The sequence below is a fragment of the Tamandua tetradactyla genome, chromosome 11 (genome assembly GCF_023851605.1).
Source record: "Tamandua tetradactyla isolate mTamTet1 chromosome 11, mTamTet1.pri, whole genome shotgun sequence".
NCBI classification, from domain to species: Eukaryota; Metazoa; Chordata; class Mammalia; order Pilosa; family Myrmecophagidae; genus Tamandua; species Tamandua tetradactyla.
In genome coordinates, this window is record NC_135337.1 from 13,530,555 (window position 1) to 13,552,343 (window position 21,789).

At 38.0% G+C, this 21,789-nt stretch overlaps 1 protein-coding gene, 1 non-coding gene and 1 pseudogene across 7 annotated transcripts in view; 2 read left to right on the plus strand and 1 right to left on the minus strand.

Moving 5' to 3' along the window:
* The window catches only part of SORT1 (sortilin 1), a 77,144-nt gene that overhangs the window by 9,700 nt on the left and 45,655 nt on the right, over window positions 1-21,789 (plus strand). For all 6 annotated transcript variants that reach the window (XM_077120006.1, XM_077120007.1, XM_077120009.1 and 3 more), the window contains exons 2-3: window positions 19,047-19,106; window positions 20,610-20,683. In XM_077120006.1, the coding sequence (XP_076976121.1) occupies window positions 19,047-19,106; window positions 20,610-20,683 (134 nt within the window). The remainder of the gene's footprint in view (window positions 1-19,046; window positions 19,107-20,609; window positions 20,684-21,789) is intronic.
* LOC143650910 (RNA-binding protein FUS-like) lies at window positions 12,358-13,887 on the plus strand (annotated as a pseudogene).
* On the minus strand, window positions 17,604-17,790 carry LOC143651136 (U2 spliceosomal RNA). Its single transcript, XR_013159871.1, has one exon. It is a non-coding gene; the product is annotated as a U2 spliceosomal RNA (small nuclear RNA).

Below are 21,789 nucleotides of genomic sequence, written 5' to 3' on the forward strand. Positions count from 1 at the left end.
AAATCCATGAAGGGAGGAAAATCCAAGATATATCAGGGAATGGCAAATGGAACATTTATGTTGGGGAAAAGTAGTTCTTGAGGAACATTACTAAAGTTTCCAAGAAAACATACAGAGAAGTCAAAAAAGATAGCTCTTTGGAGAAATAGAAAGACAGGAGTGAGTGAGGAGTTTGGCATAAGAACGTACTGTTGAAAATATTTTAATATCAGGCTAGAGCTGGAAAAACCAGAGGTGAAGATGGAGAGCTGAAAAGAGTTGCTCTTTCAGAGGTGTCCGTTGCTGTGGGCTTGGAGGTGTATATGGAATGGGAGAGCAGGATAGAGAGCAGGGTAGTCCGTCTTTTATGGTACTTGAAGCTCTCAAGTTTCCAAGGATCACTTGTTGACTCCTGGACCTTACTAAAGAATGTGAGCCAAGGCATGAGAAACCCAGGAGCTATGAGCTATCTAATAGTGATGCCCATAAGCAGATTTCTCTTCTGAACATTTATGAACAAGGAGAAGGTTAAACTCTTGCCAATAATGTGCTTAACACTTTAAATTATAGATTGTTAGGCTGATCAGCTGGTCAGATTCCTTACTTTGACAAGGTTAAATAACTCCTGTACTGATCGAGAACTAGGGGTGAGACAGTGAGAGTGAGATAGAGAGACGCGCATGTCTCAAGTTGATGCTGCATTTGGAAGAACCACTGAGATGTGTTAAATCAGCGCATTTGTCTTTAGGGATTGGTCATATAGTTGTGAAATATATTCTACCAGCCAAGGTCACAAGTAGACAGAGCAGTCCTTCTGAGCCTCAGTTCCCCATCCTAGAAAATGGAGCATTATCATGAGGCTCTGAACATACAATGGGAAAGTTTCAAAGATCTTGAAGCACTATATTTATATGATTTGTATAATTTCTTAATTATACAAATTAATTAATTATACCTGTTGGTCTGTCATAGCATCCATCTGGGTCCTCCAGGACCCACTTGTAAGCCAAATGATCCTAATAAATACAACCCTTGAACCAGCTCCAGAGGCACATGAGCATAAAAGGAGACAGATGAGGCATGAATGTATTTGGTTTTTTCACTTGGCAGGGCTGGGTGACAGGCTTGCGTGGGGGTGGCAAGAATGAGAGTGAGTCAAGATTGGCAGAAATGTAAGAAGCATATGTGTTCTTTATTTAACCTTCATGATTGCATCAATTTTTCAACTTGTTAGTATGGTTGATAGTTTCTGTATGTGTTTGGCAGTGCTTAAGGGAGAATGTAATTTCAGGTGTCAGACAAACTTAGATACAAACTTCAGTGATGACTGTGGACAAATTAATGTCTCTGACCTCAGTCTTTTCAGCTATAAAATAGAAATAATAATAATACTACCTCCTAGGGTTACCATGAGAATTAAATGAGAGACCAGGAGATTTAGCATGTATTCATCCTTAATTTAGGGTTTCTTATATTGGTTATCTCCACAAAGCTTCGGCTGCATTACCAATTAGATGCCCAAATATTTGTGTATGTGCTTAACATTATTTTTTCATAGATGTAATATTCCTATAGAATTTTCATGAGTATTTGCAGAAACTATATCTGGAATAAGAAATATGTACTACGTATGTCCATGGACTCAGAATTTTAAAAAAATAGTGAGGGGAGTTGTGAGGAACAGACTGCTTATCCAAAGTGTCTTTCTTGAAACTTCGGAAGTGGAGGAGAAGATAATAATCAACATCATCTGATACGTGGTCATCTACTTATAATAGTTCTAAATAGATACTGTTATTTACTTATAGTATTAAACAACATCCAATTATAAAAATAACATTATTTATAAATTAATAACTATTTGTCTACTCCTTCATTCAGCTTCAGTTTATTAGAGTTAGAAACCATGGTTTTAAATCAACAGCTCTGAAATAGTACCTTGCCTATTTCATCCCCACTCATCAACTGAACAGCCACTATTAGCTTGTGCTCTGCTGTCCCCTGTAAAGTTTTAAGAAATTGTAACAAGAGATTTGATAGGTATTTCTCATGAACTTTGCTTGGAAGGATAGCAGACCAGAGTACTGATGGAGTTATTTTTTATTATGTGCTTATCTTTTTAGTGTAATATTTCAGCATTTCCTGGCTTTTGCTATCCCTTGTACTAGTTAAAGTGACCTTCTTACCAGTCCCTTAATCTTGCCATATTTTCTGGAGTGTCTCTGTGTTTGTTCTCACGGTATTCTGCCTGTCTGAATGCCCTTGAAGCTTCGTCATTTTTTCTCTTCTATCCTGTAACATTTAACCGTGCTATGAAACACAGCACTTGCAGTATTCTAACTTGTATTCAGTTTCATTTGTATAAGTTTTATTCCTCAGATTATAAATTATAAATTCTTAAAGGTAGGAACCAAGCCTTGAACCACTCTTGCTTCATACAGTGCTGGAGAAAGAATAGTCATTAAATACTATGTTATGTAATCTGGAATCAGACATGAGTCTGAATCCTTGCTCTGCCACTTACCACCTGTGTGGCTTTGAGCAAATTATTCAACCTCTCTGAGCCTGCTCCTTCATCTGTAAAGTGACATATATAATGAGTGCTCAGTAAAAATTAAATTGTCTTTATTTGTTAATTCACCAGTTGCTTCTTGAGCACCGTTCATGTGTTAGGCACTGTACTGAATCCTGGGAACAGGTGTGGAACAAAGCAGACGTGACCCCTGCCTTTGGGGAGCTTACGAACCAATAGAGAAAACAGACATTACACAACTATGTAATTATAAATTCGGCAAGTTCCAAGAAGAAAAAAAAGTAACCACAGGAGAATAATAGTTGTTTTAGAGATGGGCATTAGGAAGGCCTTGCTGAGAAGTTATTTCAACTGATGAGTAGAGTTTTGCTACTAAAGATGAGTAAAGTTTTGCCAGGAGGAGTGTCCTAGGCAGAGAGAACAGCATGTTCAAAGGCCCTGGGACTAGAAAGAGCTTGCTGTGCTCAAAGATCTGGAAGAAGGCCAGCGTGGTTGTAGCAGAGGGCCTGAGGGGGTTAGTTCCCGAGCTGCTGGTGAGACTGAGAGCCTTTATGGTCCTGTTATAATTTAACTAACAACTGGAGCATATCTCTTTGTCACATTCTTTTCTTTGAAATGGAACTAAGATGTAAAAATTTTGAAATTCAGCTAATTTATTGGGCAGAATTAGGGAATTGTTTCACGTAAGTGAAATTTTCAAAACCGAAAGTTTGCTCTTTTGAGTGCCAAAAGTTTTTTTTTTTCTTTTTAGTGGGAATTGTTCTAAAATAACTCTCTGCTTTCTTTATTCAGCAGTATGACCCTGGATCATTAGGAAGAGATTAAATTATGCTATACCATGATTCACAGGATTATAATGTAGTTTGATATTAATTCCCTCAAGGGCTGTAGAGATATTGCCCTTTCCTTGAACACCGGAATATTGTGGAGCAGGAAGCCTTCTTTTTTTTTTTTTTTTTAACCAATATATAGCAGTCGGAAAGCAAACTGAGGATTAAATTATTGATGAGTCAGATAATTTTAAAGCTTGGAGAGCCTGGCAATGTTGCTGCAGCCCCCTTACATTGGTGGTGAAGCTAGGTTGCATTGCCCAAGTTGACACAACCTTAGGCAGAGCTGGAGATAAAATTCAGGCCGACTCATTCTTAGCCCAGTCTTCTCTGTATCATTCTGCCTCTCAGAAAACTCTGAATAATTGAATAGATTTGAAAACTTATACAGTATTTTATGTTTAGCTTTTTTATTTCTAAGAATAGTCTCCATGAGAACTGGAACATGTGTGATCTTATTTTTGGCTCAGGTTTATGATCCCAGCAGCACCTTATTTAAAAGAACTGTATTCTGTACAGATTTTCTCCCTGCCTGCAAGAGCACAGCCCAGTTATGCCCCAGCTTGCTCTTGAGCAACACTGTGCCCTCCCCGATGTTCCGTATTCGGGGTTTGGAAGCCTAATCCTAAATTCCCAGTTTTTATGGGAGTACTAGTTAGTACTTACCTTTGTTTCTTATTTCATCTGATTCTCATTATCTCTGAGTGAAGAATCATAGTTCAGTTTTACTCCTGAGGTGATAGGTTCCCAAGAGGGAAAATGTTTTGTGCCTACTTTCCCAACCATTTGGACTAAGCTTAGTGTCCTTTTTTAGTTACATTTTCACTGTGCCGGGCTGTCTTTTTTCGATTACATGTCTAGTGTGTTTAGCATTACTTTTGAGACTTCTGTAAGAAGTTTGTTTTTAGAGGCTAAGCCCCATAGCACAGAGCATGTATCATCATCACTGTTTCCCTAGTGCCCAAGTAGGATCCAGCTTATGGTAGGGATGAAGACATATTTGTTGAATGTAGGAATATGTTTGAAGAATGCCCTTATTTGGTTCACTTCCTTCTTTGCTTGTCAGAGAGGCTGTCCCTGATGGTGTGATGTTCAGGCCATGTGCAAGTGGCCTTTAAAACCGGGGCATGCCATGTGAAAATTGACCCATGGTCAGTTGTGCCAGTGTTACTTCTCTCAGTATTTTACTTTGGATCGGGCATGTAACTAAAGATAGGATGAAGTTTCGCATTACTGAGTTTTTTCCAAGCAGCAGGGACTCTCGGGACCAATTTCATGTTCTTAAGCTATAGTGACAGTAATTTAATTACTTCTAGTTTAATTAGATGTGAAGACAAAGTTATTTCCATGAGGAATGGTGGTGTTTTGTGGCCTTTCTTCATTCCTGGACACAACTAGGGATTGTGCATGTGACCAGAAAATGGACATTTGTGTTAGTTCATGGTCTCCAAAACATGTGGACCTCCTGCTTTAAGGTGGTAGGTGATGAATGGGTGGATGAGTCTTGCATCATCAGCCATCATGACGAGTGTATTTTAGAGGAGACAGTACAGGTGTCCCCTACTTTCAAACATAATGAGTTCCTGAAAAACTATTTGACAGTCAGTTGGCAACAGTTACTCCCTGTTGTCTAGAGCTTCCCTATGGGGCTGGCCGTGTCACCTGGGGCCCTAGAAATCACTGTTGGATAGGTGATAAACAAAAGGTTATATGAAGCTCTGAGTAGATAGTTTATCTTTATGATATTGCATTAGGATGTTAGGATAACTATTCTTCACCTGTAAGATCCAGGTATACTAATATCTCATGGGGTAGTTATGTGGATTAAATGATTATGATTATGTGTGTAAAATTATTAGCACGATGGAGGGCATGTGGGAAATGCCTAATAGACACTAGCTCAATGGACATCAAAGTATATAACATCTTTTATAAAGGTATGTAGCTGTCATCTTATGATAAATGCCTAAGAGTAGGGTTGCTAGGTCACATGGCATAGGCATTTTCAGTTCTGATTCGTATCACCAGATAGCTCTCCAGAAAAGTTAAAGCAGTTTATATTCCCACTGAGAGTAGACGAAAGTGCTCTGGTCTTCACAACTTCTCTGGATGCGTTTTGTCAAGCCTTTTAATCTTTGCCAGTCTACAAGATGAAAAAAGTCGTTACATTATTTTTCTTTGATTTTAATGAGGTTGAACAGCTTTTCGTATGTTTTTTGGCCATTTCTATGTCCTTTTACAGAGTGCTTTTCATGTCCTTTGCGTGTTTTCCTTTTGAGGTCTTTGCCTTATTTTTCCTGATTTGAAGACCCTTTCTATGTTAACCCTTTGTCATACTGCAAATAATTTTTCTGTTTCAACTTTCTCTTTGGTGCTTTTCCATTTAAATTTTTATGTATAGTCAAAATAATTCTTACTTTATATTATGGATTCTTGTTTTTGTATCATTCTTTATAAAAGTCTTCTTCTAAGATTATAAAAATATTCTAGTCTTTTTTATGTTTTAACTTTTTTTCACATTTAAATCTTTGCTTTATCTGGAATTTATTTGGAAATAGGGGTAAGAAAGGAGTTAGGAATCCAGCCTTTTATTTTTTCCAAATAGGCAGTTGTTGCATAATCTTTATTAAATAAACCATCTTTTAATACTAACTTCTATTCGTAGCTTTATCATAAACTAAAAGAAACCTCAGTCTATTCCTGTTTTGTTCTATTGATCTGTCTTGTCTATTCCTATGCCAGTAACCAGTTTTAATAATATATATACCTTATATTTATATATAATTTTAGATTCTTTGTTTTACATCTTTGTCTTATTTTCCAGAATAGAAGTACTTGAAGTGTTTATTACACCATTTTAGGCCCTTGGTGAAATAAATGTTTAGTCTCTTCTAGCTTCTGGGAGCTAGTATCTGCCAAGTTATTTGAGTCAGGCTGGTTGTAAGAATGATTCCTTTTCATACTTCTTAAGCAGGCACGTGAGTCTTTGTACTCCTATCTCTTAGGGACACAGGAACCTTTAGAGTATTTGGTAAGTGTAGGAGTTGTCTTGGGAATACAGTGAAGATCTTTCAATCTTTGGGTCTGAGCCAGGCTTCTGCAGCTTTGTGCACTTGGAGTGCTAAGTTGTGCAGGACAGTGGGCATGAGCAGGTCACCGAGACAGCACAGGAAGCCAAGCAAGCTGCCCATAAATTAAGGGGCAGGCATTAAGGGTATGCCGGAGAGTGGAAGCATGGCACATACAGGAAAGTGCACAGGCTTTTCAGTATGGGTTAGGAGTTAATTGACCTTGGCAAACAAACTTGTTGAACCATAGCTTTCTCATCTGTAACATGGAGATAAATAAAGTCATTGACTTTGAAGGGTTCTGTGCCCCCCAGAACTTCCTGGAAATCAGAAAACAGATGGGGAATTAGGAAACATATGTGTTTCTGAGAAAAGATCAGGGTTCAGGTAAGAAATTGGGATAAGGTATAAGATCTTGAATTCACAGCAACTCCTCTGCCATGCCAGAAGCTTTTTCATATATTTTCTTCCTGTTGGAGAAGAAGCTGGTTACACAGAATATCCCTCATAGCACATGTCCCGCAGGTGAGACAATGTGTCTCTTTTGGGAAATAGCAAATAGGCTAACTTGGCAAAATGTGAGTTTGAGTTGAGAGTAAGCCCTAGCTCTTGGCTGTTCCTGTATTAAAGCAGTTTCAGCATCTGTATTGGAGTTTAAAGGCAGTGGTTGCCTCCTGTGTAGAAGAGCACTGTATACTAGGGAATTAATCTCTCTAGGAGCAGCAGTAATTTTATGCTCACCTTCTGCTGATAGAATCAAGTGGACATTTTCCACAACTCGTCTTAAACTTCTTGGTTTCTGAACTTCCTGCTTTAGAGACTAGGTAGTCTAAGTTTCTATGTTTGCTCTATGGCTCCTCTCTGGAAACTGACTTTTGGATTGTTAAATCACACAAGCAGCATATTTACATGGTTTCCCTTAATTTTTCTGTGTTTTAGGTACATTTGGCCAATTATTTACTGTGTGGTGGCCAGATTATGTTCTCTTTGTACCTCTTAGGCTCATTACTTTAGAACAACACAACTATTGTTTACCGGAAATAAAACATGCTTCCGCTAGCTGCACCTTGCATTTCAATTGTCATGTAAACAACTAACATATAACATTTTTTTTATTACAGTACTTAAGATAGACATTCATTTCTACTTTCTGTTGGCTAGACTCCCCTACTCCTAAATGATTTAATATAGTTTATTATTTTAGTATTGTAGGATATTCATTAGTAATATTTTGTAGGCTTGGCTTTTTCTCTTCCTAAAGGATTATTCTTCCTTTCCTTTCTTTCTAGTCACAAAGCTTTTTTCTCTGCTCATATTTCTTTTATTCATCCTACTTTGCCTTATGAGAACAATTGAACCATAACTTATTGGCTGATTATGTCAGCTCTGTATGCCACTGAAAACCATTGCTCTCTCAGTAAGTGACCCTGTGGCCTCATCTCAGCTTTCTTTGGGTCGTTCTTTTGTTCCTTAGGGGTCTTGGCAAACGTTTCTTTTTCTCTGTTTTCCTTAAATTTAAACACTAATTTGAGTGTACACTGATCTTTACATTCTTATTTGTTTATTTATTTAATGTTTAAGTGTGGTAAAATATACATAACAAGAATCATTTTAACCATTCTAAGCAGACAGTTCTTTGACATTAAGCACATTGACAATACTATGTAACTTTCACCCCTATGTATTTCAAGACTAGTTTCATCTTCCCCTAACCCTGGTGACCACTGTTCTGTTTTCTGTCTCTATGAATTTGCTTATTCTAATTGTTTAATATAAAAGAAATCATACAGTATTTGTCCTTTTATGTCTGACTTATTTCATTCAACATGATGTCTTAAAGGTTCATTCATGTTGGAGTATATAACAGCATGTTACTTCTTTTTACAGATGAACAACATTCCATCGATATACCGCATTTGTTTATCCATTCGTCAGTTAATGACACTTGGGTTGCTTCCACCTTTTGGCTATTGCAGTCAACATTGGTGAACAAATATCAGTCTGAACCCTGTTTTCAATTGTTTTGGGTTTATACCTAAAAGTGGGATTGTCAGTTCATGTAGTAATTCTATGTTTAACTGTCTGAGGAACTGTCAAGCTGTTTTCCACAGTGGCTAAACCAGTTTACGTTCCCACCAACAATGTATGAGGGTTCCTGTTTCTCTACATCCTTGCCAAAACTTGTTTTCAGTTTTTTTTTTAACTAATAGCCATCTTACTGAATGTGCAGTGGTATCTCATTGTAGTTTTAATTTGCATTTCTTTAATGGCTATTAATGTTGGACATCTTTTCATGTACTTATTGTGCCTTTGAATATTTTATTTGGGGAGATGTCTGTTCAGCTCCTTGGCCTATTTTTTTTTAATTGAGTTGTTTGTCTTTTTGTTGTTGAATTGTAGGAATTCTTTATACATTCTAAATCTTAAACCCTTGTCAGATATATTGTTTCCATGTATTTTTCCCATTCTGTAGTTTGTCTTTTCACTTTCTTGTGAAAGTGAATATCCTTTGATTCACAAAAGTTTTTACTTTTAATGAAGTCCGTTATATATATATTTTTTCTTTTGTTGTCTATGCTTTTGGTGTAAAATGTAAAAATCTGTTACCTACTTTAAGGTCCTGAAGATTATTTCCCTATGTTTTCTTGTAAGAGTTTTATAGTATTAGCTCTTATATTTAGGGCATTTATCCATTTTGAATTAATTTTTGTATATGGTGAGAGGTAGGTGGGGGTCCACATTCATTCTTTTGACAATTTCCAGTTTTCCCAGCAGTGCTTGTTGAAGGAATTGTTCTTTCCCCATTGAATGGTCTTGGCACCTTTGTCTAAAATCAACTGGCCAATGACATGTGAATTTAACTCTGGACTCTCAGTTCTTTTCCGTTGGTCTGTATGTCTAGCCTTATGCTGGTATCACATCTTTTAATTATTGTAGCTTTGTAGTATGTGGGCCAGAAAATGTGTGTCCTCCAACTTTGTTCTTCTTTTTCAAGCTTGTTTTGGCTGTCCAGGGCCCCTTTCACTTTCATATAAATTAGGGGGTCAGCTTTTCCATTTCTGCAAAAAAAGGCTACTAACATTTTGATAGGGATTGGGTTGAATTTCTAGATGACTTTAGGCAATATTGACATCTTAACAATATTAAGTCTTTGATCTGTGAACCTGGGGGGTCTTTCTATTTATTTAGATCTTCTTTCATTTCTTTCAGCATTATTTTGTAGTTTTCATTGTACAAGTCTTTTACCTCTTTAGTTAAATTTATTCCTAGGCATTTTATTCCTTTAGATACTATTATAAATAGAATTGTTTTCTTGATTTCTCTTTCAGATTGTTCATTACTGGTATATAGAAACTCAGCTGACTTCTGTGTGTTTATCTTTTATCCTTCAATTTTGCTGAATTCATTTATTAGTTCTAATAGCTTTCTTTTGGGTTATGTGGGATTTTCTTTATTTAGTATCATGTCTTCTACAAATAAGGATGATTTTACTTCTTCCTTTCTTGTTGGATGAGTTTTATTTCTTTCTCTTGCCTGATTGCTCTAGGACTAGAACTTCTAGTACAAATGATGAATATAGTGGTGACAGCAGGCATCCTTTTTTTGTTCCTGATCTTAGGGGTGGGGAAGGCTTTCAGTCTTTCAATATTGAGAATCTTGTTAGCTTTGGGTTTTTCATAAATGACCTTTATCATGTTAAGAAAGTCCCCTTCTATTCCTAATTTTCCAGGTGTTTTTATCATGAAAGAGGTTAGATTTTTGTCATATGCTTTTTCTTCATCAAACAAGATGATCGTGTAGGTTTTTCCTTCATTCTATACATATGGATTGATTTTTTTTATGTCAAACTATCTTTGCATTCCTGGAATAAATCTCACTTCATCATGGTGTATAGCCCTTTTAATATACTGTTAGATTTAGTTTGCCAGTAAATTTTTTTTTTTTGAGGACTTCTGCATCTATATTCATAAAGGATATTGGTCTGTAATTTTTTTTCTGTTTTTTGTGCTGTCTTTATCTGACTTTGATATCAGGGTAATGCTTGCCTCATAGAAAGAGTTAGGGAGTAATGGAATCCTCTTTAAATGTGTGATAGAATTCAGCAGTGAAACCACCTGGTCCTGGACTTTTCTCAGGAGGTTTTTGATTGCTGATTCCATCTCTTTACCTGTTATAGGTCTGCTGAGAGTTTCTATTTCTTCTTATGTCAGATTTGGTAGTTTAAATGTTTTTAGAAATTTGTCCATTTCATCTAAGTTTTCTAAGTTGCTGGCATACAGCTTTTTATTTCTGTGAGTTAGGTAGCATTGTCCCCACTTTCATTCCTATTTTAGTTATTTGTGTCCTCTCTCTCTTTTTATTTGTCTGGCTAAAGGTTTATTGATTTTATTGATCTTTTGAAAAGAACAACTTTTAGTTTTGTTAAGTTTTTTGTTTTTCTGTTTGCTGTTTCATTTATCTCTGTTCTAATCATTACTATTTCCTTCCTTCTACTAACTTTGGGTTTAGTTTGTTCTTGTTCTAGTTTCTTTAGGTATGAAGCTAGGTTATTGATTTGTGGTAATTCTTTTTTTTTTTAAGTAGACATACAGACTATAAATTTCCCTCTGAGCACTCCCTTCACTACATCCCATATGTTTTGATATGTTGTGTTTTGTTTTTGTTCATTTTAAGATACTTCCTGATGCCTGAAAATGTAGAGCTGTGTTCCAGTAGCCATGTTTCTTGAGGATGATTGAATAATGATACAGCTGTCACAATGTGACTGTGTGATTGTGAAAACCTTGTATCTGATGCTCCTTTTATCTACCTTGTTAACAAAGGAGTAGAGCATATGGAATAAAAATAAATAATAGGGGGAACAAATGCTAAAATAAATTTAGTTTGAAATGCTAGTGATCAATGAAAGCGAGGGTAAGGGGTATGGTAGGTATAATCTTTTTTTTTTTCTTTCCTGTGTTCATTTTATTTCTTTTTTCTATTGTCTTTTTATTTCTTTTTCTGAATTAATGCAAGTGTTCTAAGAAATGATGAATATGCAACTAAGTGACGATATTGTGAATTACTGATTATGTATGTTGTTTTATTTTATTTCTTTATTTTTTAATTAATAAATAAATTTTAAAAAAGATACTTCCTGATTTCCCTTGTTATTTTTCTTTAATCCATTGATTGTTTAAAAGTGTCTTGTTTCATGTTAAAATAAATTGGATAGAGGGAAATACTAGTGGTCAATGAGGAGGGTAAGGGGTATGATATGTATGAGCTTTCTCTTTTTTCTTTTTATTTCTTTTTTGGGAGTGATATCAGTGTTCTGAGAAATGATCATGGTGATGAATGTACAACTATGTGATGCTATTTTGAGCCATTGATTGCACACCAAGTATGAAATGTTCATGCATTAAGAATGTTTGTGTATGTGTGTTGATTGGTTTTATTAATAAAAAATTTAAAAAAAAAGAATGTATCGTTTAATATCCCAGACTACCAGCTTTTTCTCTTCCACTTAGGTTGACCTCTGGGCTCTGCCTAGGTTCCCCTTTTCTGCACTGTGTCTTGGAAATTCTTTCTAGGCAGTAAGCTGGGACAACTGTAGGGCCCTCCTTGTTCATTTCCTGTCTCTCAGAGAAAATTGAATGTCTGCCTGATGTCCAGTGTCTTGAAAACTGTTTATTTTTGTTTGTTTCTTCAGGCAGGAGAGTAAATCTGATCCTTGTTACTTCATCTTGGCCAGAACTGAAGTCCTCTCAGAACAGAACTTTTATTTACATTTCACACTCACTTCTGTTATGGGGAAGTTAAGTTGATTTGGCTATATCTTTTCAGCATCCTCCTTTTCAGAACTTCACAAGTTGTTTTTATAGAAAATTAATTCAATACTTAGTGAGTGCCTACTGTTTTCTTTGCTTGGTGTTGTTAAAATGAATAGACTTGATCCTTGCACTAGATGAGCTTCAGGTCTAGTGAGGGCAGCAAACAAGCTTTGGGTTGCTGTAATTAAAAGTAGTACATATTTTGAAAGATCTAAGATGCTACCACAAGGAAGAGTGAGCTGTACATTGTGTTAAATATGATAAATGACTTAGGCATGAGACCTGAATGGCTTTTTGTCAACACTTGTAAATTCTGTCTCCTAATCATGACTAGATTGTCTTCCCTTTTACTGGATATCTGAATTCGGTCTCCCAACTCTCTTGGACTTGTCTCCTTTGCATATCACCTTTTCTTTCTTCCTGTGCTTTGGTCTGCTGTAGAATCTGATTTCATTTTTCTCTTTTACTTTCACTACTACAGGAATGCTAGAGCCTAAAATAGGAAACGTTATGTCTTTTGTAGACATCATTGAGTTTTCTCAATAATGGTTGCACATTTTTGAAAGTAAATTTTAAGTGGTTAAGTCCTCGAGGTGTTGGTACTCTGTAGTGTTGGAAGCTTGTTGCTTGCATATGTGAACACATATGTGAACACAGCCTCAAACAGCTATACCCATCAGGCAACCCAAAGTCATGCCCAGCTTGGGCAGGGCTACTCCCAGCAAAGTAATCAGAAGAACAGAGTTAAAGTGGTTGCAGCCAGTCAGCAGACACTTCAGGCTATGGCCATAGCAACTAAGGATCTCATGGGCTGACTCTGAACACAGTTTATTTGCACCCAGTCAGCTCCCCAGGGGTATGGCTCAGTTGGTGGCTATGGCAGTAGCCAGAATTCCCAATCATCTTACAGGCAGCAGTCCTCCTACCCTGGCTTTGACCAGAACCCAGGTCTCCAGTAACACAGCGGGAAGTTATGGTAGCAGTGTTCAGAGCAACAATTATGGACAGCCCTAGAGTAGGGGCAGTTTCCAAAAGTGTGGCTATGGTGGACAGCAGCAAAACTCCTTTAATCCCCTTCGGAGCTTTGGAGAGCAAGAACCAGTACAGCAGTACAGTGGGGGAGTCAGAGGGGTTGTTTGGAGGTAACTACAGCCAAGATCAGTCATCTGTGAGTGGTGGTGGTGGTGGTGGAGGGGGTGGCGGTAGTTGTGGCAGTCAGGACCAGAGTAGTGGTGGCCAGCAGGGCCGTGGAGTTGCAAGTAGGGCACTGGTGGTGTTACAGCCATAGCAGTATTGGCTGTGAACCCAGGGGAAATGGAGATGGCTGTGGAGGCAGAGGTGGCATTGGTAGAAGTGACCATGGGTGGCTTCAATAAATTTGCTGGCCCTCAGGACCAAGGGTCATGTCATGATAATTTAGACAGCACCAACTTTGTGTGAGGCTTGGGTGAAAGTGTTACAATTGAGTCCACGGCTGATTGCTTCAAGCAGATAGATATTATTAAGACCGATAAGAAAATAAGGTGGCCTGTGATTAATCTGTACACAGGGAAGCAGGCAAGCTGAAGAGAGTGGCAGCAGTCTCATTTGATGACCTACCTATGAAAGCCTCTGTTAACTGGTTTGATGGTAAAGAATTCTCTGGGAATTCTATCCAGGTCTCTTTTTTTTTTTTTTTTAATAACTTTTTATTAAAAAAAATTAACAAACAAAACATTAAGATATCATTCCATTCTACATATACAATCAGTAATTCTTAATATCATCACATAGTTGCATATTCATCATTTCTTAGAACATTTGCATCGATCTAGAAAAAGAAATAAAAAGACAACAGAAAAAGAAATAAAATGATAATAGAGAAAAAAAAGACTATGCATACCACACCTCTTACCCCTCGCTTTCCTTTACCACTAGCATTTCAAACTAAATTTGTTTTAACATTTGTTCCCCCTATTATTTATTTTTATTCCGTATGCTCTACTCTTCTGTTGATATAGTAGCTAAAAGGAGCAGCAGACACAAGGTTTTCACATTCACAGAGTCTCATTGTGAAAGCTATATCATTGTTCAATCATCATCAAGAAACATGGCTACTGGAACACAGCACTACATTTTCAGGCAGTTCCCTCCAGCCTCTCCTCTACATCTTGAACAACAGGGTGATATCTACTTAATGCTTAAGAATAACCTCCAGGATAACCTCTCGACTCTGTTTCTATCTAGGTCTCTTATGCTACTCCATAAGCAGACTCCAATAAGAGTAGGGACAGTGGTCATGGAGGCCAAGGGCAAGGAGGACCCATGAGCCAGGGAGGCATTGGAGGTAGTGTTGGTGATTGTGATGGCCAGGAAAGATTCCCCAGGTGAGGTGGTGGCAGTGGAGAACAGCAGCAAGCAGTAGTGTCCTAATCCTACCTTTGAGAACATAAACTTCTCTTGGAGGAGTGACTGAAACTGTAAGGCCCTAAAGCAGATGGCCCAGGGAGGGACCAGGAGGTTCTTATATGGGGTAACTATGGAGACAGTCATTGCAGTGGCAAAGGAAGCTGTGCTCAGAATGGCTGCTAAGGCCATGGTGGGGGCCATGGAGACGTCCAAGAGGCTGGATGGCAGAGACAGTGGTGACTTTGGCCCTGGCAAAATGGACTCCAGGGGTTAGATCTCAGGCTCCAGACAGGCTCTTGGGAAGAGGCCACAATAGCCTGGCTTCTGAGGCTCTAGACAGTTTTACTTCCTTCCTCGTTATTTTATAACCTTCCCACTCCTGCCTGCCCTCAGGTTTTTTTTTTTGTCAGACTATGTCATTGTAGCCATATTTTTGATTCCCAATAAAAACCATCATTTTGGTTTAAAAGTTTTTGTATTGGTTATTGGGAGGCAGTGCTGTGGAGAGTTAAGGACAGCAGAAGACTGTAATTATAGTTAACAAATCTAGCCCATGTTTCCAGGGGAACTCTTAGGTGATAAATGAGAGCAGTTGTCATTTGAGTTGTTTATGCAAAGCTGAGGGTTGTTGTGACATCCAAAAATCTTCCTTCCCCTGCGATTGAGTAGTAGGAAAATGAGGGTGATGCCTTTGCACATTGGCTAGGTCAGGTGTATATTACATTGCCTGAAAAGTGAAAGCTAGGGATCCTGACTGGCTCAAAACTGACTATATTATAATCTTATCAAAACAACTATGAACTCCAGTGCAATCACTGGTAGAATTTTTCTTTTATCCTTTTCATTTGTTGTGATCAGAACCTTCCTTGGAAAAATAGCCTCTGTGTAGATTACTGCTGGCCCACGTAGTCTGTCTGGTGGTTGTGGTAGCTCTGGATGTTCCTACTTCTTCTCAAGAAACTTGTGGATTTAATTTCAGACACTGTATCCTTGCTCCAGAGAACATGCAGTCGTGCTCTGTATGGAATGTTTTACAAGGCACACTGCTGTCAGCTTTCAACCTTCTGGTTCCAGATGTCTGTAGCAGCCCTACTTTTTCTCAGATACTTGGCGATCCTACATGTATGAATAGCCTCTCTGTCTTGCAGAGGTAATAAGCAGCTCTGCCGGAGTGAGCATTTGAGAGTTAACCAGCATTTACTGAGCATGCCCTGTGTGTGGCACTGATTGTATAATTTCAGAGATTGTACCAGAGTTTCTTCTAACCTCAGAGGTACTTACGATACAGAGTGGAAATATTATAGGTGAATTCAGAGGCCCATTCAGCAAGACCACAGGAGAAAATCAAAAGATGTGCAAAGCAGCAGTTCATGTTTTGAGTTCCATTTCTTCAGACGTCTCTGTTGGAATTGGTGACTTGAGTGACCAGAGTGGCTGACATCCTGTCCTTTATGGACATGTTCTATTTTGAGATGTGAGTTTGTGGTTTGGAAAGGATCTATTAATCATTCGCAGCACGTGATTTTTGAGTGTACAAGTGTCATGGTAGGCCAGGGAAGTACCAAGGAAGTATGAAGTTACATCCTCTAAGGAATTTCTCTTATTTGGAAAGGCAGGGCATGTTTTAGAACCTTACTAAGATTTAAGTCTTCTTCTTAAACAACAAATAAGGCATAATCATCAACATTTAATAGACATGTCTGTTAAACTATTAATCCCCTAAGGAGTACAGCTTGAGGTATAGGGGCATGTGGAGGAAGGAGAAAGGTCTTCCTTTTTTACTATATACGCTTCTGATTGGAAATGTTTCCCAAGTGCATGCTTTTTTACAGTTATTTCCTTATTGTGATAAAATAATAAACAGTCCTCTCCCGCAGAGGGCATGGCATTGTTTGGTGAACCCTACTAGTCTGAGGGGCAACCCTGCAGTGTGCCATCCAGATCATATCTTATGACCTTTAGTTTTCTTTTCACTCATGAACCAGAGACCCAGGTTTCTTCAGGACTTCAAAGGATTGTTGGGAGGCAGGGAAATACATGTGCAAATCCCTCTCCCCTACCCAAGTTCCTATACTCGGCCTCATCCCACTAGCAAAAAGCACTAAACCCTCTCCCAGTTCTAGTTTGCTAGCTGCCAGAATGCAATATACCAGAAAGAAAATAGCTTTTAAAAAGGGGAATTTAATAAGTTGCTAGTTTACAGTTCTAAGGCCAAGAAAATGTCCTAAATAAAACAAGTCTATAGAAATGTCCAATCAAAGACATCCAGGGAACGATATCTTGGTTAAGAAGGCCGATGGATTTCAGGGTTTCTCTCTCAAGTGGAAGGGCACATGGTAAACACAGTCAGAGTTTCTCTCTTATCTAGAAAAGCACATGGTGAACACAGTCAGGATTCCTCTCTCATCTGGAAGGGCACATGGCGAACAAGGCGTCATCTGCTGGCTTCTTCTCCTGGCTTCCTGTTTCATGAAGCTCTCTGAGAGACATTTTCCTTCTTTGTCTCCAATTGCTGGCTGGTGGACTCTGCTTCTCGTGGCTATTTTGTTCTGCTCTGCTCTCACTGAATCTCTTTCATTCTCCAAAATGTTTCCACTTTGATAGGAGGACTCCAGAAACTTATCAACACCCACCCAAATGGGTGGAGACATGTCATCACCTAATCCAGCTTAACAACCACTCTTGATTAAATCACATCTCCAGGGAGATGATCTGATTATAGTTTCAAATATACAGTATTGAATAGGGATTCTTCTGCCTTGATGAAATGGGATTTTGATTAAAACATGGCTTTTCTAGGGTCCGTACATCCTTTCAAACCAGCACACCCCCAATAACACCCCCTGTCCTAATCTCTTAGCTTCCATCCTGAGGGAAAAATTTACACTCCCCATATAGGCTGCAGCAGCCCCTCTATACCACAAGTTATAGAAAGGATGATGCTGCCAAAAAGCCAAAAAGGTTCAGCTTTTCAACAACCAGTTTTCCCCCGAGGGGATGCACTGTTCCCGGAGGTGCTGCAGTACCAGATGTCTCTAGTGGGAGGCACCAGTTCCTATTTCCCATCCCTGCTCCAAAAACCCATTTAATTTATTGTCCTTGAATAGAGGACATATCAGATACTAAACTGATAGGAACAGGTACTATACTTGATTTTAGTCAAAAGGCCACGAAGCAATTCTATTGCTTTTTTGAAATTTTTATTTATCAGGTAAAAAATTGATAGGGACTAGAAAATTATACCTATAATGATGGCCATGAATATTTCTGCATGGTAGATATGAATTATTTATGTATTCTTTTTTATACCGCTCTATAATTATCCACCGTAAGCAGAAAGATAAAGTATTTGAAACATAGAACCTGAAATGCACCCGAATGACTAGTATAACTAATTTTCAACGTATTTACTATATTTTGGATATAATATACCTGCTTCTTTTTTTTCTCCTCACTCCCACCCCAAATCCATTAAGATGGTTCTGTTGTTGTAATTATTAAGTTAAAACGTGAAACAAGGGGATTTGCTTCTTCCTTTTGAACCTTGTTGTTTTGAGTGAATTAGCTTAGAAGCATAAGGAATCTAGCTTCTCTGACTATTTAGCTGTACTGTGAAGGCTGCCTAGAAAACTTTAAATTATGCTGACTGGGTTACAATTAAATCTATTAATGTGGGCTATGATCTCCTGTTTTAAAGCACTCTAGGCTCCAGATAGGTTCGTAGCCAAATAAGTCCTGAAACCCAGAGGGTGCAGCCTCTCCAGAACATCAGCTAGTTCTATCCCTCTATCCCATATTATCAACATCCCTTTCCAACATGAAAAAGTTAGAATGGGCATAGCCCAAATACCCCAAAAGATTGGGAAAAGATCAAAGGAGAAGGTGGAGTTATAACAGAGAAGATAGGATTTAACAAATGAGTATGATTGCTGAATCATTATATTAATATTTCTTTTAGTCTCCAGGGTCTTTGAGCAGCTAGAGGGAAAAATCTAAAATTGTGGAACTGTAACCTGTATATACCAAACTCTGATTGTTTGCAGCGTGCTTTGAAATGTATTGCTTTTTTGTATATATGTTATTTTTTACAAAAAAAAATGTAGTCTAGGAGTACTTTGCTATGTCTTTATATTTAGTTCTGTTGAGAACAAAAGTTAGATTACCCCCTTCTCCCCATCTGGTGCAAAGAAGCAAAATTCATCTGCTTAGCTTACTTTGTGTGTGAGAGAATTAAAATTTCCAAGTTATTTGTAATTCAGGTTAAATAGTTAAATCCTGTCTCTCCCAGCTTTTGTTCTGGGGATCCATATCCTCATCCAATTACGAATTTAATTACTCTGAACAGTAATGAAGATCTGAATTATTTAAGAAAGTCAAAGATTGAAGGAAAGTAGATGTCATTTCTAAGTGGATTCCATTTTCTTTTTCCTTATAGCATGTGTTTGATGATCTCAGTGGCTCAGTATCCTTGTCCTGGCTTGGAGATAGCACTGGGGTAAGTAATATTTTAGTTTATTAACTCAGCCTGGCAAGTAAAAGATGTAGATTTGGGGAGTTTAAGTATCACATGTTATTACTTTCTGAAACTGTCTGCAATGTGAGTTGCAGAAAATGGTTGTTTGCAGGGCAGACTTTCTGGAACGTATAGTTGGTTTGTTTTCCTTTAGAATTGGGGACATCTTGAGACCACCTTCTCTCATGATAGAGAATTGGATACATTTTTTTAGGCCTTGGCGGCTGCTTGGCATAAAATTGAACAAAAAGAAGGAAGAGGAAAGAGAGTGTTGCACACTGAGAAGGAAGCCTCTCAGTGCTAGGGGAACCTCCCATGTAGAAACAGAATTTCTCCTTCAACTGACTTGTTCCTGTGTCTTTCCCCACAGTTACTATTGAAGGGCTGTGGCTCCCATGGGCTCATGGCTGTCTTAACTCCAGTTGTCCCTGACCCTACCACCTAGGTGGTACTGCTGCTGGGGTTGGGAGAATGGAGTGATGGTCAGGCTCTGTCCCTCCTTGTGTGTGGCTGGTCCCCCAGAAGGAGGGTGCACTAAAGATGCGCTGCATCAGGACCTGGATTAGGGCTTGCTGTCCCTGGTTCTGTAATTATCTTGCTTGAACAAGGGCAGGAACCACATCCCAGGCCTCCTTCTATTCCAGAAATAATAGTATCATAGAATTGAGGCACATGATAGCTGTATCAGTAGCCCAAAGAAATACAAGTTTGGTACTGAAGAGCAAGTTATAAATTTCTATTTTAATTTATTTTTAAATCTCTGGTAGAATTTCTTTAAAGCATGTCTCTTTCTTCTAAAATTTAGGTTATTGATTTCCATGATTAATCCATTTATCTAGGATAGTTGATAGAGTTCTTGTTTTATGGCTATTTAAGACTCCCTATCTTCTTGTACTGATCTGTCCAAAATCTTTTCATAGTGCATATTTTTCCTTAGGAAAATAATTTTTATGTATTATTTATTTATTTATTTTATTTTGCATGGGCAGGCACCAGGAATCAAACTCAGGTATGGCAGGTGAGAACTCTGCCACTGAGCCACCATTGCACTGCCCAGAAAGGAATTTTCAAAAGTGGATTTAAGGGAGAACTAATAGCGGGGGGATGAAGAAATGGTTAGACAGATGTAGGTGACACAGTTAAACAGAACTTCTGAGGAACCATACCATTCTAGTCTCTGTAAGTAGAAAAGAAAGATGGCTTTCCTAAAATATTTTAAACCCTTCCTTTATCATATGTAGTTGAGTAGCTTTACCTCACTGCTTCGAGTGTAGGTGGTGGGGACCATCACAATGAAATGAGTTGAGGACACCTTGGGTCATTGTGAACCCTATTACCTTGGTCCTTCTTGGTTTCCGGGTATTTTATAGGCTACTACAAGGCAGGGTTATCAGTAGTCCTTCAGGTGATAGCTCAGTCCCGTCACACGCTAGCATGTGATTGGACTAACTTTCTTGTTGATTACATGCTTTTGTTTCTCTCCAGGTCATTCTAGTCTTGACTACCTTCCATGTACCACTGGTAATTATGACTTTTGGACAGTCCAAGCTGTATCGAAGGTGAGCTGTGTAACATGTGGTAGGATATTTGACCAAATAACACATTGTGAATGTAGGCTTTCCCTTTTCTAGATGTGATGCAGTCTAGCTGTTGATTTAGAAGATCTAGTCATCCTAATTAAAAAGTATATATATATATAATATATATATCTACTTAGCAACCTGAAGAAATATGAAAAGATAACCTTCTAGATTCCTAGATTTAGAAATATTAGATATTAGAAGGAGTTGACTGAGGGGCAGAATACTAAAAGAAGGTGAAGGAAGAATCTGTAGGAATATGTGTTTAAGTTAATTTAAATAGATTTTTATTTGCAGGAAGGTAGTATAGAATTTAACCAGCTTTCTATTTCTTAAAGCACAAAATGCCATTTTATATCCCTGAAATGAAAATCCTAATTGTACCTTCCAAGTGAATATTATTTATTTAAATTTTGAGCACCAAACAGATTATTTCTAGATTAGGGGAAAATCTCAGGTCACACCTACCAAAGTGCCTTATAGTGTTCATGCTGGGAATGACAGCGGTAGCATATGTTCTGAAGTCATAACCTATACTGCGAAGCTTTCAGTTGTCTTCTCAGAGGTATAGTTTGATAAGATAGTAGGTTCCTTTCTTCAACTATAAGATTCAGGATGAGCTAACTCCCAGAAAGTGGTGATTGTCTTCTCAACCATTTGTGTCTATCTCCTTTTCCCCCAAGAGACCTAAAAAAATATGATAGCCTAGAAAATGATATATAAACTTCCCCAAGACCAGGGGGTATCCCAAGAGTCATATTACTTTCTTCGAGTTCTTTATTTGACTGCTGGTCTGGGTCCAGGTGGGAGTGAACACATATTGAAGCCGTGAGTTGAATCAGCTTCCCCTCCCCAAGAGGTATGATCCTTGACTGCTGCTCCTGAGCCTGGAGCCAGCACTGTCTACCCTTTCAACACAGTGATGTTGGCTAAAACATTTAGGCATAATGGGTGGTTTTGTTTATTCAATTAGAACAATAGTTTAACCATTTCACACAGATGAGAAATTATGCTGTTTTGGGAGAAAAAAAAATACGTGGAAAAAATTTAACATCAGTAACTCTTTTGGATGTTTAAGAATCCTT